General features: G+C 41.2%; 2 protein-coding genes and 1 pseudogene across 2 annotated transcripts; 2 read left to right on the top strand and 1 right to left on the bottom strand.

Annotated features, from left to right (window-relative positions):
* The first annotated feature begins 53 nt into the window (after nucleotides 1-53).
* LOC122658328 (GTP-binding protein At2g22870) lies at nucleotides 54-10,807 on the top strand. Its single transcript, XM_043853249.1, has 4 exons — nucleotides 54-615; nucleotides 749-818; nucleotides 10,237-10,399; nucleotides 10,542-10,807. The coding sequence occupies exons 1-4, from the start codon at nucleotides 105-107 to the stop codon at nucleotides 10,749-10,751; spliced, it is 954 nt and encodes a 317-aa protein (XP_043709184.1). The 5' UTR covers nucleotides 54-104; the 3' UTR covers nucleotides 10,752-10,807.
* A 4,504-nt stretch (nucleotides 10,808-15,311) lies between these two features.
* Nucleotides 15,312-17,386, bottom strand: LOC122658327 (U-box domain-containing protein 30-like). The gene has a single exon (XM_043853248.1). It carries the CDS (start codon nucleotides 16,938-16,940, stop codon nucleotides 15,591-15,593), a length of 1,350 nt encoding a protein of 449 aa, XP_043709183.1. The 5' UTR covers nucleotides 16,941-17,386; the 3' UTR covers nucleotides 15,312-15,590.
* A 3,084-nt stretch (nucleotides 17,387-20,470) lies between these two features.
* Nucleotides 20,471-21,351, top strand: LOC122658143 (annotated as a pseudogene).
* Nucleotides 21,352-21,972: the final 621 nt, after the last annotated feature.

Here is a 21,972-nt window from a genome sequence, read left to right as displayed (position 1 = left end):
CCAGAAAATGCTGCCAAAATACAGAGCCTATCGGTGAGCGGAGCTCTCCCCCGGGCCTCAAAGCTCCGACAGTGAACGAACATACAAAAGAGAGAATCAAAGAAATGCTGGCACTGCGGATTCGCGTCTTTGGTGTCCAAGCAACTGCGTCTCTCTTCTCATCATCTTCTTCCTCCTATTCCTCTTCTCTGACTCTCCATCGAAAGCCTCCATATTTCTTTAACCTCTCTCGCCGGAGACCTTTGTCGTGTTCATCGAGTTCAGTCGAGCAAGACCCCAGTATTCATGTCGTCACTGCACCAAAGTGCGCCAAAGCACCGGTCCCGGAAACCGTCAAGTTCGTCAAGAGAGCCCTCTTTGTTGCTCCCGGTGTCGAACCGGAAGAGGTGAGAGAAGACATGATTCTTCCCGGTTCCAACATTGTTCTGGGGCCCTACGCCGGCCACGCCCAAATTAAGCAAGTGGAATTCGTGAAGAGCAGCAGTAAGCCCAAGGATTGTCCCAAAGATGATCGTCCCGAGTTTGCGATCCTTGGTCGATCCAATGTTGGGAAATCTTCGCTCATTAACGCTCTTGTTCGTAAGAAAGAAGTCGCCCTCACCTCTAAGAAACCGGGTCTGGTTTCCTAGGAACTCTGCTTCTGATTCTTTATGTTTCTTTTGTCGAACACTAGTTTGAGCTGACAAGAAGTGTGTTTTCTTTTGCCGGATTTCATTGTGTTTTTCGCATCCGTTTGTGAATTTTGCAGGGAAGACTCAACTTATTAATCATTTCCTAGTCAACCGAAGTTGGTATATTGTGGATTTACCTGGTTACGGGTAAGCCTTATCACCTTCCCTGAGTAAAGCATGCCATTTATTTTTTCTCATTAAATTGAGCTAGACGAAACTATCCCATATACTGTTGTCAAACTCAGTGTTGTTTAACACGAGTGAAACTGCCCGTTGTAAAGCTTGTGGGGTGCATCCATGCTTTCATTATTTAGTGTTTAAGCAAAGAAGATACTCTCAAGTATCTAAGGCTTCTGGCATTTGTGATGACTCACAGGCATTATTTGTATATGCATTTTTCCTGAATGTGATGAATTTTAGAAGTTCCTAAACTCCAACTTTTGAATGAGTAGCTACTTTGAAATGTATGTAGTTCTACTGGATTTGTGTAGGGTCTCGTATACCTTGTAAATCTATCTTGATGATGCAGTTCTGGGTTCTGAAATTGAGCCTTTTGGTTACCATCCTGCTTTACCATGGCAGTGGTTGCTATATGGGATTTGTTACGATCACATAGGTCCTTTTCAATGGTTGACATGCAATTCTTTTTTTGGGGGGATGGGGTGGATAGGAAAGATATGTTATATCTTAGGCTCTTAGCCCTCCATCTCTCCTCCCCAGTTGAAGGGAGGGGGGGGTTTAATTTGATTCCAAGACCTTGCTACAAACAGCTGAGGCCTTACTGGCTGCACTAGCTGTCACCTTCAGTTGACATGTGATTCAAACGTACTATTCTCCACAGCATTTTTATTTTTTCCCTTTTTCTTTTGAGGTTAAAGCAAATCAGCAACCTTAACGCCCTAGAAATAGGATTTTAAAGACTCAATCTGCAAGGTGGACTTCCAGGAGCAAAGGAACAAGAACTTGGAAGAGTAATTGTATGCAATTAAAGGACGGAAATAAGATATGAATTTTAGACTGTTGAGACAGATCTAGATAATAAAGATATACACTGGAAATTAGAAATAAAACAGGAACATCGAATGGACATAATGGAATGAGAGTAGGAGAAATTGAATAAGTCTAAAAAGAATGATCAGATATTCACAAAATTCAGGCTGACAGTTCTGCTATCTAAGATCTATCAGCTAAGCATAAAAACTAGGAATTCTACAACGAATGAAGGAATGCGATTGGACAATTAGAGAAAATTAGCAAGAACTGGGCAGGGTAATAAATTAGGGAGAAAGAATGCTACCTGGTGTGTATGGTGCGCTGCCCCCTGCACCCAGACACAGCGGCATGCAGAATGATTGCCACACACCCATGAAAAGGCTGAATTTCCTGAGGGCGCGGCCGTCATTTCGCATGCCAGTGTCTGGACGCAGGGGCAGCGCACTGCACGCACCCATGTAGCGTTCTCTTTCCCTATAAAATAATACACTCTAGCAGAAGGCTTAAGTTATAAGACTTTTGAAATAATGATTTCAGATGTAAGGGTTGGTAGCAAACTGATCACTGCTTTAACAGATAGGGAAGTAGTTTTCTGTTCGGGAGTGTGGCCTACGCCAGCACTCCCATGTGTCTATCTCTCTCCTCCTCAAAACAAGGGGGCAGAGGTGTCTTTTTATACGGGGAGGAGAGAGATAGACTCATGGAAGTGCTGGCGTAGGCCACCCTCCTGGACAGAGAACTTTCTCCCTAACAGATATTAACAGAATAAGAACTCAGAAAACCAACTTGAAATCCCCCGGGGGGGGGGGGGGACAGGTTGCTTGAAGAATTAGAAAACTGACCTGAAGATAGAAAAATTAGCTGAAACTAAAAAGAAGAAATAATGATTTCAGATGTTCAGATGTAAAGGTTGGTAGCAAACGGATCCCTGCTTTAACAGATATGAACAGAATAAGAACTCTGAAAACCAACTAGAAGCGGGGGAGCTGCAGGTTGCTTGAAGAATTAGAAAAATGACCTGAAGTTAAAAAATTAGCTGAAACTAAAAAGAAAAACAGGATAGAAGAACAGGAGACCACCGGCTAGATTGCCCCTTGGAGTCCAATAAGGAAACTTGAGAGTCCACACAGCAAAGAATTGAAGAAACCGAAACTTGTATTGCATAAAATCTTAGCCTACTCCAACTTGGAAAACCAAAAGCAACTAAGAAAACTCAAAAACAGACTTGACGCCACGACAATTGGCAATTCCTAACGACATGGATTCATAGCCTTGAAAACAACTAGAAATTCCTTTTTACACTTGGACTTGACACAAGCAGCTCCAAACATAAAGAGGGTGGTGGGGAATCTGACTCAAGCTGACCCACAAGTTGACTGACTGAATCTTTACTAATTAGTAAAAGGTAAGCTGCATGCTAACTCTACCTTTTCCTTCCCTTAACTCTAGCTTGAGCTGCTGAGGTATGGAATTTTTTTTTTGAGGGTGGGGGTTGGGGGATGAAAGTTATCAGTGTAATCCAATATTCATACTTTTGCTCTAACCTTAATTTACAAATACACTTGTCATTGGAAGGATGGAAACTTTTAAATTTTCTTTAAAAAAAGAAAGCTCCAATTCTTTCTTTCTTTTTTCTTTTGGCGGGAGGGGGGAGAGGATTGGGGGAAGTGGGTGGGGACTAGAGGTGCAAAAACATAGGCAAGCTTGATATTTTTTATCTATTCAACATCCCCTATATTCTGAATCTCCATTAAAGAGTAGAGAACATATTGTGAGTTTCTGGAAGAAAGACTTTTGGTCTTCAAAACTTAAAATCCCTTCAATCGCTCGAAATCATGCTTACAGAACCCAAATATGTCTAGGTTAGTGAGGAACATTATATAAAGGGATTAATAAAAACAAAACAAAATAGATCCCTTTAAGGGAATTTTAAAAGAAAAAGGGAAATTTACACGTTCCTCCCCTGAGGTAAGGCCTAATTACAGATCCACCGTGAGTTTTGGATATTTCCGCATACCTCCCCTGCTTTCCAAACTAATTAATAAGTAAACCCACTCTGTTAGTTGTCCCAGTTAGTAGCGAATGGAAAGAGTGTTTTAATCATTTTATGACCAATATACCCTTAATAGGGTAAAGATATGCCCTTAACCCAATGATCTATGTCCTTCACCCACAATCCATCGTTTAGGGTTTGAAGACCCTAAAAATCTTTGCGCAAGAACACCTGCCATTCATCTTCCCTGTGCAAGAACACCTGCAACTCATCTTCCCCGCCAACGATGACCTCGCAGTGAGCTTGTCCTTGAGAAGATAAGCATCCTCTCGCGCTTGCGGTAAGATTGTACACTGATTTACCCTCTTCGAATGCAAACCCGTTCCTGGAGGAGTGATGATGGAAGGAAATGGAAGGGAGCGCGGTCACAGAAAAGGGAGATGGAAGGAAATGGAGGGGAAAAGGGTTTGATTGTATATCAGCAGGAGGGTTGTGGATTTTAGGTATTAGAGAATGGAAACGATGGGAGCAAAAGGGGTTTTGAGACCGATGATAGTGGGATTGTTGATGGGTTTCAGAAATGGAGAGATGAGAAGGGGAGGATGGATGGTGCGTTTCAAGGTTGGGTAGATTCGATTAGGGTAAATGGGGAAGAGGGAGAGATGAATGTAGAAGTGGGTTTTTGTTTGGGGTTTTGGAAGAAAATAATCAAAAGGAGAAAAGGGTTTGGTCGGTAATTTCAGATAGAAAAGAAAATAAAGAAGAAAAAATGAGAGGAGGGGAAGAAGAAGAAGAAGAAGAATAGAAGGAACTGGGGTAAAGATGAATCCAAACCTTGAATGTCATACTGAAGATATCAGATAGAGCGACGGAGTACGCGGTGGGTGCTCTGCTGTTGCTGTGCTCGTTGTCAGAGCAGTTGCAGAGGGATGCAGTGGTGTGCGGGATGGTGACGCAGCTCTTGCTGCTGGTGCAGAGCGATTGCACAGGGCGAACCAAGCACAAGGCACAGTTGCTGCTCAAGCTTCTCAGAGAATTGTGGCCCCGTCATTCCATTGCCAATTCTGACGATTTTGGTTGCTCATATGTTGTTCTCTTTTGAGATTCTTCTTCTTATCTTCTCTTGAAATTCTATCTCTACACTCTCATCCTGTTTGGTTGAATGATTCATGCTCAATCAGTGTCTTGTTGGGAGTGATAGAATCGTCCCATAAAATCATGCTTATAGAAGCATTTTCAGGTCAACCAGAACATATCACCGCCTAAATTGAGATACTCTACTGCCCAGAAGATTGATGATAAGGAAGAGCATCATCCAATCCCTGACCCAAGATCCATTGATAGCAAGAAGGAGAGCTCACGTCACTGGTTCTGTCATTCCGTAAAATGAAGTTTCAGATCAAACCATCTCAGAAATCCAGTAATCCACCAAAAACCCAAGCAATTTGGTTGAATCACAGAGAATTCTCACATCATCATCTGTTATACTAGTCTTACCACAAGCGATCAATTAAGAATTCACTTTAAGAAAGGCTTAAACCTTAGCAAAATCTGTAAGCAGTCCAAGCAAGAGCAGTTCGTGACACTAAATCACAATTTCTATAACCTCGTGATTCTTATCTTCTCTCCACGACCAAAATCACAATTTCCTCAAAATCTCTCGTTATTGACACCAAGAAATTCTCAAAAATCCAATCAAAAGATCTCTGCCTTCCATCTTTTCATCCATTTCCACATTTTCCATATCATAAAACACAGATATGAATCAAACTGATAATTCTTCAATCCGTGACAAAAATCACGATTTCCGGGTTAAGTTCAAGAAGACTCTCAAGAACCCACTTCTCGTAATTCATCTGTGTGGTAGTATTTTTTGGTTTTCTTTCTTTTTCTTCTTCCCCTCCATCTAAATGCAGATTCAGGAAATTTTATCACATTAAAAACTTTTTTAATGTAACAAAGTATTAGATCTAACCAGTGAGTCTAGAACAGCACAGGGTATGACCGTATGACAGAAGAACTCATTCATTCAGGTGGAGGCGGTGGTGCTGTGGCAGTTAGTGAAACCAAAGGCTGCTGGGCAGAGGTGGAGGTGGGGTGATAAGAACCAATCAGAACACACCGCCACAGCACCACCAAGAGTTCTAACAGATCCCATGATGGCAGTGCTGGATCAGAAGAGGAGAGTGAGAACCAGGGAGGTCCGTAATGGAAGAAATAGGTTTATTTTAGCATGAAGGGCAATTTGGTCAACAAATGAACAATTCTGACATTTTCAGTCCCAGGTTAACGGAGTGGGTTTACTTATTAATTATTTTGGAAAGCAGGGGAGGTATGTGTAAATATCCAAAACTCACAGGTGGATCTGTAAAGGGGAGGTACGTGTAAATTTCCCAAGAAAAAATGCATCTTGTATGGTACAAAACTAAAATATAATCAACTCACACTGAATGCAAGTTTCTAGTGAACTCATAAGACTCATAACTTGGATTCTAAGATCCAAAAGATAATGGATGAATTATATCAGAGAAGGATGTGCACAGGAATTTAGATCCTGGATCCTACCCTAAATCAAAGGAGTTTAACATCACTAACAAAAATATCTATCGTATGTCCAATCCAAGACACCAAAGAGGGGTGTTACCCAGCCTTGAATAATTAGACTTTGAATGGAACAAAAATTCTTATCAGCATGAAAAACAAAATTGAATAAATGCTATTCCACTGAACTTTTATAAGTAACTGCAGTCCTACGAACCCAAATGAAAGCTACATCATAAACATTAAAGTGGCTCAAAAAAGAAAAAGACTGAACTCGATTTCTTTTAGTGAGTGTAAAACTGTGGGGGTCTCACATGGTTAAACAAAGATTTATCTATCTTTCTTGTTCCTTTGTCATGCTCCCTTTTGGAGGAATAAGCTACAAATTCTTTGAAGGGTGGTAGACTACATTCTTCTTTCTACGCATCAATATGGAGAATGCAGTAAGGAATTTGAGGTGGTGTGTGCTGTTGCTGAAGTAATAGGAAGCATAGTGGGATGTATTCTTGATGAATTCTCTTGGGTCGCCTCCCAGGACAAGCATACGACGTGCCATTAGTTTGGCCCCCAGAGCATGTTTGGAAATCAACAGATCCTTGCACGCCATGATGTGGAACAATAAATACCCAAATTTCTTCTGTAAAGTTATTTTAAGAAATCCTAGCACAATAGGGGGCCTCTGAGGGTCCCCACTTAAGTATTCGGTTAAGGGTAAATTACACTTAAGCCCCCTAGTTTTTTTTTTTTTTTTAAAATGACATGCACTCCCTCTTATTTGACGTGGTCACATCCAACTCCCTAGTTTAGTAATATATACTAATGTAAGACTAGACCAGAACATGTCTAATCCCAGGCAGGATCAAAAAGAAAATCTCCAAAGAACAAGAAAGAGAGCAATGGAAACAAAAAACATATGAGGGAACCAAGAGGACAATGGGAAGTAAGAATAAGGGAAACAAGAGAACAATGGAAACATAAATGAGGGAACAATTTCCTTGGTTAAAGTAACAAATAAAAAAAAAAACCACAAATTTGTAACCTGTTGAAGCAACAATGATCTTGATGTATTAATCTTCAAGAAATTGATGTGACAATCAGTTGAAAGAAATCCCAGCAGCTTGTAGCACTTTTAAACTCAATTAGAATTTGGAATCAAGAACCGATGGAAGGGGATGGGGGAAGGGAATGGCTATCTCAGCATGGGCATCTCACCCAACCTATCTCAGGATTTTTGGAAAGGTTAAAGCCAATATTTCATTAATCAAATTCGTGTTCAATGCTGGCCTCCCTTACAAACTTATACAGAAGACTCAAAAATAGACTTAGACACTAAAAAAGAAAGGCCTAACCATATCCTTAACGAATAAGGTAACCTAAATTGACTAAGAAAGTGAAATAATAAAGAAAACAGACTCAAAATAGGACTCTAACTAAACTAAGGAAGTAAATCCCGTTTTCCTAATTTCTACCCATATTTTAGACCCATTAAATTGGCCAATTACAAAAATAAACCCTTGGGATAAAAAACCCAACACAAATATAACCCAACCCAAAGCTTATTTTCAATAAAATAAACCCTCTAAGTGACTTATTTACATCATATACCCCCTCCTCAGTTGACTGTCAATTAGAAGTAGTGATTTGACATTTACAAACTTTTTTAAATCCAATTTATCCTTCACCAGTATCAACCATGATTCAACAGCTTTTTTGAGTTCTTTTCATTTGTTTATTTAAGGTTTGTCATTTGTTTTGTTTTATTTTCCTGTGAGTATTGGTAATTTTGATGTTACTTATTAGGAATGGTATTCAGTGGTTGTATTTATTTGTTCATTGAAAAAAGATATTCATGTTACTGAGTAGCCTCATTAATAGTACTGGTGGTTTAGAAAGATATTCATGTTACTGAGTAGCCTCATTCAAGTAAGAAGGATATCAACTGTATATAGTTCTTACATACCATAACTAGTGCTTACAAGTAAGTATGTAAGCAAGGGCATTTTATATCATAACTAGGACATATACTGAGTTCCAAAACTTCCCCTCAAACCATGCAATATTGATCATGGAGAATCAGTTATAAGACGTGCATGTGGTTCGATGGTTTGTCTAGCAAGTCCGGTGAATTTTTTTTGGGTGAATAAAAATTCATTACCAAAGCAGAGGAGAAACAGGGGCCCTCAAAGGGGAAGAGAATATACAAGGAACGAGACTGGAGAAAACAAAATACAAAATCACACCCACACTAGAAAGAGCGGGGGAGATTCCAAGAGGCGACAATTAGCCTATTTTTGGGAGAGTCAGCACATCTAAAGGGGGCCACAGACAATTTGCTTACGACATCAGAAAAGATGGAGTCCCAAATCTGCTGAAATGATCTAGAGTTGGGAGACCATCTTTTGACATTACAACCAAATATGATGAATGGCAGTGCCAAGAGCTAGTTTACCCACTCGGTCACAAACTGAGAAGCCTCCAAAGGTCATATCTACTCACGTTGAAAAGGCAAGATTCATCTTCTACAGGGCCAACATCGAGCAAGAAGCCAAGATCAGATCCTTGAGGAGAAAGGGAAACTGAAGATGTAATCAACATCTTTTTAGGCATATCAACAAAGGTTGCAAGGAGGGACAATGATGTGCCTCTGAATAAGGAAGGACTGCGTTGGAAGGTAATAGGTAAGGCCCTGCCAAACTGTGAAGCTGTGGTGCAGAATATGGGATTTGACCAAACCAAATTGAGCCGAGGAACGACCGAGCCATGAGTTCTAAGAAGATCCCCAGCCGACTTCAAGCTGAATATACCCGAAGGAGAGGCAGTCCAAGTAACCAGATCTCCCCTTCCAACAGGCCTCCTAGGCATACCCGAGACCGAGAGGGTAGACCATATAGAACCCAATTGGGTGGTGGAGATAGGAGCCCAATCATCATCCTGAATAATGTCAGAGACCATGGCTAGTGTCTTATCCCAACTATAGATGGCTTTGTCGCCCATCAAATGAAGGAGGATGCAAGAGGGTGCCAGTAGTCCAGCCAAAGCCTAGTAGAAGCACCGCCATCAATCAAAGAGGTGATAATACCATTAGCAAGGGGCCTAAGCTTCAAGATCTTTCTCCAGACTTAAGAAGCATCTGAGATAAGGAGAGCCGTCCAAATAGAGTCTTTACGGAGATGTTTAGAGTAGACCCAGTCAAGCCAAATGCTTTTCTTCTTAGCTGCTAACTTCCAAATCAACTTGAGGATACTAGCCGAGTTGATATCTTTAATGTGCCTTAACCCCAAGCCTTTAGGGGGACAAACAGAGGCCCGAGGGATTAGATGAAGGAATCTAGAGCAATATGATATTTTCTAGAGACATGAGCGCATAAGAGCTTCAAACTTCATAATAACTGCCTGAGGAAGACCAAAGATGTCAGACCAAGAAATATAGGTGGACTGAAGGACCGATCTGATCAGCTCAAGATGGCCCACATAGGATAGTAACTTAACCTTCCAAAGCTGGAGTCTCTTACGCATAAGGTCAAGCATGGGGGTATGGTGATGAGCGGTCAATCTGGAGGGAATCAATGGCAGCCCAAGATATTTAACCAGAAGAAAACCAAGAGAGAATCCAGTCAAATCCTTTAGACATGTCTTAACCTCTTCAAAAACTCCAGATAAGAACAGGAGGGACTTAGAGAGGTTTATGCAAAGCCCTGACATACGCTCAAACTGCCTCAAACAGGACATAGAAGACTCAACTGAAAGAGGGTCAGCCTTGGAGAAAAGCATAAGGTCATCAATAAAGGCAAGGTGGGAAAGCGAAGTCCGGTGAATTGCCTATGATGTGATAGTAATTTTCATCTTTATTTAGTTGGCCTGACATTAATTAAGGGTATGAAGTGTAGAAAACATCTCTTTTCAGTTAGAAGTAGGTTATATTAGAGACTGTTTAATGCTTGCAGATATTTTTATGTTTTCCAGTTGGCATTTGATTTTTCCCAGTGAGCTTGGAGGATGCAGCATAGGTACATCATTGATCTCACTTTCTTGGTTGCAGGTTTGCTAAAGCTCCCGAATCTGCACGAACGGATTGGTCTTCTTTCACAAAAGGGTACTTTTTGAACAGAGAAACTCTCGTTGCTGTCTTACTTCTCATAGATGCCAGTATTCCAACTCAGAAGATTGACCTAGACTGTGCTAATTGGCTTGGCCGCAATAATGTACTGTTCTCTCCCATTTCCTATTTGATTCTCTGGTTGCATATATGAAGCTTTCAATTTAGTATGCTGGCTGCAATGGGGCAAAAGATGCAGCCAAAGTCCTTTTTCCTGATGATTTGTTTGCTTCATTTTGACATTTCAGATACCACTGACCTTTGTATTCACCAAGTGTGATAAAATGAAGGGGGGCAAGGGAAAGCGGCCTGATGAGAACATCAAGGATTTCCAGGAGCTTATTGTAAAAAATTATCCGGAACCACCACCATGGATCATGACGAGCAGTGTCACAGGCCTGGGGAGGGATGACCTTCTTCTTCATATGTCACAACTAAGGAACTACTGGGATAATTAAGGTGTGGTCTTCGACAGTTAAATGTATAATTAAAAATGTGGGTTTGAATCAACACTTTACATTTTATTGGGTGGGGGTGTACAAAGGAACAGAGGAAGTTAAGAAGTTGAGAGTACAAAGGAACAAAGGCCGACTCCATTCAGTAGAGATAAGGCTGAGTTGAGTAGAGAGTACATAGGAACAAATAAAGCTAGTCACATCTATGATAAGAAGTTAAAGAACTTGATATCCAGAAACACACAGAAGGATTTACCAAGGCCAGCCTCCATATTTTAGATGGTAACAGCTCCACAATCTTATTTTCGGGTATGGTGTCAAACCCTAACCTGACCTAAATAAACTGTCCCGATCTACCATTTAAACAGGAGACCAAGTGACTATATCTCCCTTCTAGTCTACCTGTCTATATTGATACTCCTCTGAGAAGTACTTTTTATCATAACTACAACCAAATTCTTAAACAGACTTGACAATTTCTCACAACTCTTCCTAGTATATATTTTTTTTTAATGACAAAAAGAACCAAAAAGAATAACCATTAACCATTAAAATAGCCAAAAAGTACATAACATTTCAATTTTTTGTAAATTAAGCCCTCCTAGCAAGAACAACCACTACAGATCTGTTTTACTTCATGAAAAAGTTCACAGGCTTAAAAGGAAGTTAAAGCTTGCATATCCTTCCTTGGTCCTCCGTGAAAGCCACTCCACTTTTTTGGCAATCTGTCCAAATATTTGTCTTCTTTCATTCCATCCCTGTTTCTGTGCTGCTAGTAGGCTTTGAAGGAGTCTTTTGATTTTCGCGTCCTAAGCGCACCTTAAAAAGTCTATGATTCATAATAAAAGCCACACGCAAACAGGAGTTAAGAGTGTTAGACAGAAACATTGAAGCCCAACTTGACTCCGTAGTCCGTTGATCATAGCTGTCATCACAAATGATAAGGGGATAGATGGAATAGGTAATCACAAATGATAGGGGATAGATGGGATAGGTAGAGACAAGAAAACATTTGACTCATGGACATATTGTGAGATTAACTAAATCAAATGATAGGGATTTTGCTTCTTAGATCGAAAGATGGATCGAAATCCTCTACTGTCGAGCTGCCCGGTAGGACCGTGCTGCCCAGACACAGTGCTGCACGCAATGACCGCCTTACTCCCACTTGGGCATGCAATGTCCGCCCTTACCCCTGCCCAAATTCCTTGCCCAAATGGGGGTAAGGCGGTCATTGCGTGCAGTACTGTGTTTGGGCAGCATGGTCCTGCCGGGCAGCTCAGTAGTAGAGGATCCAAATTGTCGAAGGATCATCTCATTCCTAAATACCATAAAAATAGCACATAATAGCTACTACCGAAAGAAAAGTGTTTTATTCTCAGGTTTGGAGAACTGTGGTATAGAAATAAAGTGAAGCAAACATGAAGCATGAAGATGCTCTGTTCGAAGGTCCAATGGATCAAATGCCCAAATATGTTTACTAAAATCACAAGACAAAAAACAAAACAAAAAAAAAGCCAATTTGACTCAATCTTTTAATTTTTAAACTTTGGGTGAATAGAGATAGACAATAAATAACTCCAAGCTTTGCTAAAAGTATATGTAGGCATGTAGCACCACGAGTTGACCTCACTAAATATTGAGCAACAATCTTAGTAAAGAGAACTCCATTCCTAACCTGAGGGCATATCCAAATATCTTGGGAAAAATTCTGCGATAAAGGAATCTGACAAATCGCTTGAGCATTATAGGATGGGAAAAGAAAATTAACTAAATTAACAATTCTATGTACCATCATGTATGGTTAACTCACTCACTCTAAAATAAGCAAGATGATGAACTAATCCATGTGGCAAAGTATAACTTTCAATATTTTGGAATCCAAGGATCTAACCAGATGGAATTATTAACGAACCCCACCACCCTTAACACGAACACGTCAACACAATAACTTCTTTAAGAACTTGTGTTCAATAACAACACTCTTACATATTCATTGATCCTCTCTTCCGCCAAACATAAAGGTTCAATAAATCTGTTTCCAAAATACTAATTAGTCTTAAGAACTTGTGCGCACAATGCTGATGGTGAAGTAAACAATCTCCATCCAAATTTAACCAATTATAATGCTTTATATTGACCATAGCATTTCTAAAACTTAAATCGCCGCCAACTCCGTGGTTGACAACATAGAATTCAAAGTACTGCCTACCTTCCTAAGGAACAAGAAACAAGACATCCAATATGTTGGGACAGAATTTAAATTTGACTTAATGAATTGTTTCTCTTAAGAAAACTTCCACAATTTAAAATCTCTCTCTTGCTCCATATATGGAGCCTATTGATGTTCTAGTAATCTAGTTGGATGAGCAACATAAAACAGAAACTAAGGAAATATTTGAACCCTTTTTACAAAATGAGTACATTGTGATTCCAAAAATTAAGAAATTATAAACCGTGTGTAGGGGTGAATGTCAAGTACATAGAAATAATAAATCAAGCAATGCATAATGAACCATGGGAGGTGGGGTTTTTCCTCCTACTCAACACTATGTGCTTGAAACCAATTATTGTGAAACTATCTCAGGAATAGCATTTCTTTTGGGTGCCAGGGTGAGTGGGGTTATAAGAAGTGCATTAACCATAGGGGAACAAAAAAAGTTATGGTTCGATTGAGAGAGGAAAACATTGGAATTCAAAAAAAGGGAGGGGAAGTATTGTCCGACTTTAAGATTGTGTGTACAAACAATTGTGCAAAGTCTAGAATGGGGGAAACTAGACCAGCGGGATGAGCACCCCTAGCACCCAATCAACCTTTCCCTGTTTTCTAACTATGAATCTTGTTCATACTTAGTTCAAGTAAGAGGTCGAAAGAAAAGGAAAGAAAGAGTTAGACACTCCTCATCCTAGGGTTCACAAACCCCTATTGGGTTTTGACAATACCCTCTTGATAACCCCCCACTCGAATCTGTCTCAGTGAATGAATTCTCATTCACCATGGCTAAAGGAAAACACGGTCCTTCAAAAAACAACATAAAACCTTGACCGAGAGGGTTTGAGCTTCCTAGATAGATTTTCAGCCTTAGATTTCGATTATCTTCTAATGCTTTAAATGGATATGTTTGGATATATCCAGTGGTTTTCCCTTTATTTGTCAGTTTCATTAGCGTGGCCACTTTCTTTTAATCTTTGTTGTGACTTAAAACAGTAACTGTGCATGAATGCGCATCTCCAGATATACATTTTCATGAAGAAAGCCTTACTTAACTCTGTGAAAGCGCGTCTTCAGTTGGTTTTCTTTTAATGAAGAAAGCCTTACCTTTGGTTAGTATTAAATGGACATCCAATACTCACGAGCCAACGAAACTGCACATTAACTTTCATAGCCTTATGAACGTGTATATATGTTCGGGGTTCATGACACGCCCATTAATTAAGCTAAAATTTCGCATTTGCCTGAAGGTCCAGCCAAGTGCTTTGTCTAATTGTTTTGGGTCGATGGAAAAGCTTCCCTGAACCTGAATATCTACCAGGTCTCGACTCTCGATGGAAGAAGGCAAATTACCATGCTTGTAGTGTATTTCCATGAAGAGAGGAGTCAAGAATCGATCATTTCGATTCAAAATGCTCCTACTGTTCTGTGAATGTCTCCTCAGCTTTCACCGCAGTATCCACTCAAATGAGAGAAGGAAGACGACGCGAGCTCTTGTTGACTCAGAGCTCCTTCCTCCGTAATGGATAACCACCATGGCCCCTATTTTTTATTTTTTTCACTGTTCATTCCCAAAATGGAACCACCTCAGTGACTTGCACCTCCAGCCCCACACCACTCTGCCAGTAGCCTGTAGAGATCTCTACATTCCACATGCTTCAGTTCACAACCCAACCCTCAGGCCACCACCCCCCCCCCCCTTTCGGACCAAAAACAGAAAGGAACTCAATAAATTAACGAAAGCAAACCAATTTTTCATTTGAATATAGACATCATCGTAATGATGAACAAAAATTTCAATACCACATTCATAAAGGCTGAGAAATCTTTCATTGTTTGAGCAAAATGGAAGAAAGGAATGAGGAAAATTTAATTGCACTTGGAATCCATATTCTGAGGTCAAAAGCTCTGACAATCTCTACAATGCAGGGAGTGAAAACCAAGCGTCTCCCATCCATGGAACACAAACCCCCCCCACCCCCAAAAGAAAAAGAAACAGGGTCTCCCCTGAACTCAAAAACAGAATTGAAGGAAAAATTAAGGGGTTAAACGTATAAACATTGCGAGCAGAAAATGCAAGCAACAAACCACTTCCCTCACCCATAACTGATAGCTCTTGCTCCATCAATAAACCTCCACTCCCATCCCCTATTTTCACATCCATTCAACCCCTTCCCAACTACATAACGCAGGGAAGATTTTACAAACCACAAACCCATAAGACTCCTAAAGATCAAAAATGGCCCAATCTGAAACAGGACCTTGCTGGGGTTTATTAGAGAAACTTGGGTGGAAGCCAGAAGCTAGCTCTATTGGGCGGTGGATTAGAATCCACTACAGCAAGCAAGTTGGGCCCGTAAACCGCATTATGATGTTTCTTCACATATGTGAAATCAACTTGAGAGAATTACAATTTACAGGATCTTTACTATACACAGGGAGCAAAGCCAAAGTGAAGTACCTCAGGCTCGGAGCCTCCCCTCCTTGATCATTGACCACTGCCAAGTTCGGGTTATCTCGTTTCCTTTCTGGGCTATCACTCCCCTCAAATCAGACAAGTTCTCCACCTTCTTAACAGCCCAAAAGCACAGGAGACCACCGAATGTATGTAACCCAGTAACATTTTTTCTTCAATGTATCGTCCTGGTAAGTTTGCACTTGGAAATGAAGACGGTAGCTGTGTAATTTAGACTACACAGCTTCAATAGCTCTGCTGAACGTTGCTTCAGGGCAGGATTGCAACCACTTTGGATGACCAGAAGAAGCTTTGCCGCCAGACCAGCCTCCACAGCAAGTGAACCACACTCCTCGGGGGCAAGCTTGCAGACTGTCCACAAGATTGATAATGCATACTGCGTACAACTCTCAGAGACCCTCATCAAGAGCTTCACCACATTCGGGATTGTACATGGGCAATCCTTCAAGGCCAACTTTCCCTCTGGTAGAGTGGCTAGAACATCCAAGATGGAAAGGGCTGATTCCAGGCAATCGGGATTTAATGCGGGTAATAGCTCAACCAATTGAGGAACTGACCCAACACTCACTACCAAGTGCCTGACTTGTTTATGCGAACATATCGTTCTGAGGAGGCTAAGCCCAGCTGAGATCCCATTTGGGTATCTCTTGTCCCTGACCAGCCTTAACAATCCAACCAAGAGGCTAAAGCTGGAGACAATTTCGGATCGGAAATCCTTGTCGTCCATCAACATCCCAATCAGCCTGGTACAATTTATCTTGGTCTCAATGGAACCCTCATTCAACATGTCCACCATCAAGGAGATCTTCGCCGGTTGCATCAGATTCGTCTTCGACTCAGAATCCAGATTCAAGTTCACCAGAATCCCAATGGCTTCAGACCCAACGGCGTGGGAAGTGAAAGGACCAAGCAGAGAGGAGATCAGGTTGACACCACCTTTGTCCACCACAGTCTTCTTGGCGGAGGCATGGGCTGACACAACCTGTTGGAGCTCCCTAAGGGCTTGAACCCTGGCCTGACCCTTCACCTTCTTCAGAGTCTCCAAGAGCTCCGACGCCCGGCCCTGAACATCCTCAGATCTCTTCTTCATAAGCAAGTACTTCTGAGAGAACCAGCAATAGATAAGATGGTGGAGTGTCTTGTTGGGAGTGACAGAGTCGTCCCAAAGCTCTTGCATCGTAGTGGGACAGGTGAAGTGTCCCAAGGAGAACCATTTGAGAATGTTGGATCTCTCATAAGTCTGACCGGTGCAAAGGGTCACAGGGTCCTGCATAGGCTCAAGAGAGATGGGGCAGATGAAGACCGAGGGGACGTCGGACAAATCCAGCTCTTCAATCATCTTCTTCAAATCCAATTTCTCACCACCACCACCACAAACCCCACCTCCCCCACCCAAAATCCCATCTTTGACTGCAGTGTCCAGATCTAGAACATGAACACCGCCACCCACCTCCAATGTCACATCCCCATCTCTTATCCAAGCAGGAAGTTGTAACATTGGCATTATTGCAGACCTTTTCAAGAAGGAAGGAAAAAGAAGAAGAAGAAGATGTTTATGAAAAAACAAAAACCTTAGACCTCCCCACCCCCTTCCTTAAAAATTCTGTAACCACTAAGACAACAACCAGTCCTCAAGGCAAATCAAATCCCCTGCTCATGAGATGCGTGAAAAGAGAGAAAACAAAAGAAAAGAAGGGAAGAAGCATAAAAACCCAAGTTTTTTCTCTCATTGACAATCGCAAGCAACAACGGCCCCTAATGGTGACATCTTTTCTTCTTTCTCTTTTTGCTTTACTGGATCGCTTTCTCCAGTCAAAAGACTCATCACCATCATCACACACATCATCAACATATAATCGTCTTCCCTAAAAACAAAGTTCCCTTCCTCTTCAAGCTCAAAAAGGGTGAAATCATCAAAGCCCAAAGACCGTGGAAGCGAGGAGGCTTCTCCAGACCCAACAGTAACCAGAACTCAAATGTCCTCAAAAATAAAAATGAGAACCGAGTAGATCAAAACCTAAACTTCCCAATGGAGAGAAGAGAAGGAGCAGGTATGGGAGGGAAGAGAAGGAGAAGATTCGACAAAAAAGACGAGACTGGAGTAGAGGAGGAGAAGAGGGCACTAGGGCAGAAAAAAGTTACGCCTGCAACGTTCCCCTTCTGTTCTTTTCTTTTAGGACAATTGCTGAAAACCCTTCAAAAAATAATGATAAGAAATAAATTAAAACAAAAAAGAAGGGCAAACCCCACGAGAGGAAGAGAGAGGAAATTACGATTACCGGGGCAAAAGGGTTACATCCGGTCATTGACTCCCTCGACCCGCGAACCACACGTGCAGTCATATCACCTGTCGGCTGTTGCCATAGTCTCCCGGTTTCCCTTATTTACAATATCAAGGAATTTAAAATACCAACAAATAAAAAATCCACAATGACTATTTTGTCCTCACATGACATTTTTAACCTCATTATACAAAATGTTAAAGGCTAAAGACCTGAAGTTAAAAAAGTAAAAATTTGACCCGGTGAGTCCAAGCCCAGCCTGATTTGAGCGCTATTAAGGCATGGACTGGGCTTTTATGTCTTGTCCGCTGAACTAGGGTTGAGATTTCCAAACTCGGGATAGGGTCAGGGCATGCATAGGCTAAGGCTAAGGCTTCAGGTAGAATCTAACCTAACACTATGTATATAAATATACGAGATAGATATATATGGGAAAAAGTTATCTGTTCGGGAGTGTGGCCTACGTCAACACTCCCATGAGTCTATCTCTCTCCTCTCTATGTGAAAAGACACCTTTACCCCCTTGTTTTAAAGAGGAGAGAGATAGACATATGAGAGTACTAGCGTAGGCCACACTCCCGTACAGAAAACTGATTCCCTATATATATAGAGAGAGATAGATAGATATAAGGGAAAATGAATGTTGCTTGGTTGAGTGGTTTCTATATCTAGGCACATGAGTACACAAATTTGTGAAATAATAAAAAAAAGCCATATTGATACTTGAGACACCTATATGCGCTCGCATTGGTTCATGCACTGGTGCAAGAGCTATTCGAACAAGCAACGATCTTTTATCCAATATATATAATTATGGAGGAAAGAAAACTATTTGGTTGTGTGCAGCACACGACTCTTACGCCTAAACATAGAACCACACAAAATGATGTAGCTTGCCCCTTAGGAATTGTCCTAGGCTATTGGATAGTATAATCTTTTCCAGCTCCCTCCTTCGTTCGAAACTGCATACAAATGTTGCAGTGCTTCCTTGCTAAAGCCATCAAGTTGGTCGGTGGCTGAAGAGGATTATCAATCGAATCAGTTAATAATCTTTATATACTAGGGCAGTTGAGCTGATAAATAAGTTGAACGGAAGGGAAATTAAGGGGGGACCAAAGACTAAAGTATCAAACAATTCATCCTTGTTCAGTTTTTTCTTTGTTTTTTGGATTGTAATCACCCTTGTTCAGTTGTCACATAAAAAAAAGGCAAACGAGAGAAGGTTAAATCAGTCTTTCACAATACCTAGTAAATATATTTTGATAGATAAACTGATAAAGGGTGAAAGACTCCGCACGATGCATAAAGCCGGTCCATTTTCCAGTCGAGTCATGCCCTTCGAAAAGGCGGACCGGCTGGTGTGTTGGTGGACCACCGGGTTTGCGGTCTACCATCTCTCATCGAGAGAGAGAGGGAGGGAAGGCCAAAAGTGGAATAAAGAAAAGGCCAAAGAAAAAGAGGTAGGAAGGAGACAAATAGAAAAGGATTAATAAGATATGGTGGAACCGGGAAAGGGAGGGTTGGGAACCGGGAAAGAGGAGGAAAGACCAACGGAGAGGATTGACTGGAGGAGGATTCTTATTTAAAAAAAAAAAAAACTAGAAGAGAATGGGACCCACACAACCGGGGGGCCTTTGTTAAAGTGCCAGCTCGAGCATTTGACCGTCACGGTTTTTGATTTGACTGTACGCCTCGGCCCTCGGGGGGCCTTATCCGGTCCTCGTGTTTGACTGCTTTTTTGCATTGCATGGGGCATTGGGGGCGCATTGGGGGGTGGGGGGAGACTGGAGACTGGAGAGGAGGGGGAAATGAAATTGGGATTCCAATCCCGTCTCCCGAGTGAGTTCCCTCTGCTCGGCTGCAGCTGCAATGCTTTGTTTCTTCGTAGTTCCCCGACTCCAACTAATAAGACGATGACACATGGCGCTCGTAACCGTGCCATTCCTATTCCTATTCCTAGTACTGGGGGACCCCTCTTTTTTAGTCTTTTCTCTTTCCTTTAATTCTGTTTTTTAATTTTTTTAAATTAATTAAAAGTACAGTTGTGTCATTTTAATGTGCGTCTCTCTCTCTCTCTCTCTCTTTCTGTCCACTAAAATTAGTAAAATAAAACGGAATTCTTAAAGATTGTTTGACAGAAAATTAATAAATGGTGGAAACTGACGAAGATAGACTCTGTGAGAGAGAGAGAGAGTTTTTTTTTTTTTTGATAGAGTTAGAGACTTTGATAACTTTTTAAGTATTATATTCTCTAATGCAAGGCATGGTTTTTTATTACCCAAAAAAAAGAAACAAGGGCATTGTTTTAAAAAGGATAATTTCCATGGACCTCCCCTGAAGAATGGTCAAATACTAGGCACCTCCTTTGGCCTTTGAATTTGGACTTCCACACCCCCTACTGTTAACAATGTCAAATAAAAAAATAAAATGATCATATTACCCTCGTATATAAAATAAAAGAAAATACATTCTCTTTTGCTAACGAAAAAAACCTGTTAGCAGAGAGAGCTCAAGTGAAGAAACTCTAGAGTAAAAATCCAAAAATCTAACTGGTAAAATGTTTCAAGCTAATCAAAGCATTTCTTTTCCAAATAAACAAAGACCCTGGTTTGTTTATGTGAAAAACCGGAATCAAAAAATCAAAGCTAATCAAAGCATTTCTTTTCCTTCGCCTGAGATTTCCGCAAATCCTTAACGTGGTCGATTTGTTCCCAATTTGAAGATGCAAACCACCACAATTCAATGAAAACCACTCTCTTATTGGCTGTCGAACCACCCGTCGACCGTGGGGTTTCGATGGAGTCACTCCCAAGCGTGGGGTTCCACATGGTCCTTCCTATTCTCCTCCATAGCCGCCTACATCACCCTCTCCATCTTCCTCCACCTCATCTTGGCTCTCTTCCGCCGCAGCCACCGTCCGGTGCCTCTTGGCCCCATCCTTGCAATCCACAGCCTCGCCATGCCCCTTTTCTCCGTCGTCATCTTCGTCGGGATCCTCTGAGATACACGACACCCATTGGTTCTGGCAGCGTTCCAAAACCCCTTTCCAGTGGCTCCTCTGCTTCCTCTTGGGACTCGCCCCAGCGGCCGTGTCTTCTTCTGGTCTTACGTCTTCTACCTCTCACGCTTCCTCCACTTGCTTCACACCTTCTTCACGATCCTCCGTCGCCGTAAGCTCACATTCTTTCAGCTCTTCAACCAATCCATTCTCTTCTGCATGTCCTTCCTTTGGCTCGAGTTCTCGCAATCGTTCCAGGTCTTGGTAAGTCAATGGGAAGAACTTTACCGGTTTGAATTTAAATTATAACTTCTGTTTCCATCAATTAGTCCCAAATTGAAGGACACAATGCTTCACACGTTAAAAAGAATAATTTTCTTTGAACACTGAGACCCAAATAGAATAATCCAGTCTAGTTACAAGTTTAATTTCACTCACTGGCGAATACGGTGGGCTTTGATTTCTGTTCTTTTTTACAAACTCTATATCCAGTGAATGAGCTCGTCCGTCGTCGACGTGCACAATTGCAAGTTTCTGTGCGTGCACAGTTGCAGGTTTCTACTTCGGTGATGGTGAATGAGCTCGTCCGTCGTCGGCATATACAGTTGCAGGTTTCTGCTTCGGTGATCTATTAAAACACTTTGTTTAAGGGTAGTTTCGTCTATTAAATTGCATATGTCACCATTTAATATCATTATAATAACAGAGTGGTATTAGACGTTTGACACCGTTAACAGCAGGGGGTGCGGGAGTCCAAATTCAAGCGCCAGGGGAGGTGTCTGGCATTTGGCCATTCTTCAGGGGAGGTCCGTAGAAATTACCCTTTTAAAAAAGGCTATCCGGATTATGATGGTGGGTCTTGGCCGATACCGATATCTAGATATCGAAACCCCTGGCCTTATTAGGTCGTATTAGATGGATTTACCTCAATTTCAATTACAAATTATTTGTTTGATAGATTTACTTTTAGTTGGAATCATTCCATTGATACAGGATTGAGTAGGTATCAATATGAGACAATTCTGATATCGGTACAATTCGAACGATATACACGCGAGTCCGATATCATTTTTTTCAAAACCATGATATGAATCTATGATGCAGGGCGTACCAATACAGGTAGGTTAGTTGATCTTTTTATGTGTCTCGTGGTCTAAGTCTAACAACTAAGCAATCTCATAATTAAATACAAATTAGTAATAAAGGGAAGATAAAAAACCCTAAAAAAACTCCATTTTTTTAGATTGCCTTTATGA

The sequence above is a fragment of the Telopea speciosissima genome, chromosome 4 (assembly GCF_018873765.1).
Source record: "Telopea speciosissima isolate NSW1024214 ecotype Mountain lineage chromosome 4, Tspe_v1, whole genome shotgun sequence".
In the NCBI taxonomy this organism is placed as follows: domain Eukaryota; kingdom Viridiplantae; phylum Streptophyta; class Magnoliopsida; order Proteales; family Proteaceae; genus Telopea; species Telopea speciosissima.
This window is presented reverse-complemented; position numbering and strand designations above follow the sequence as displayed.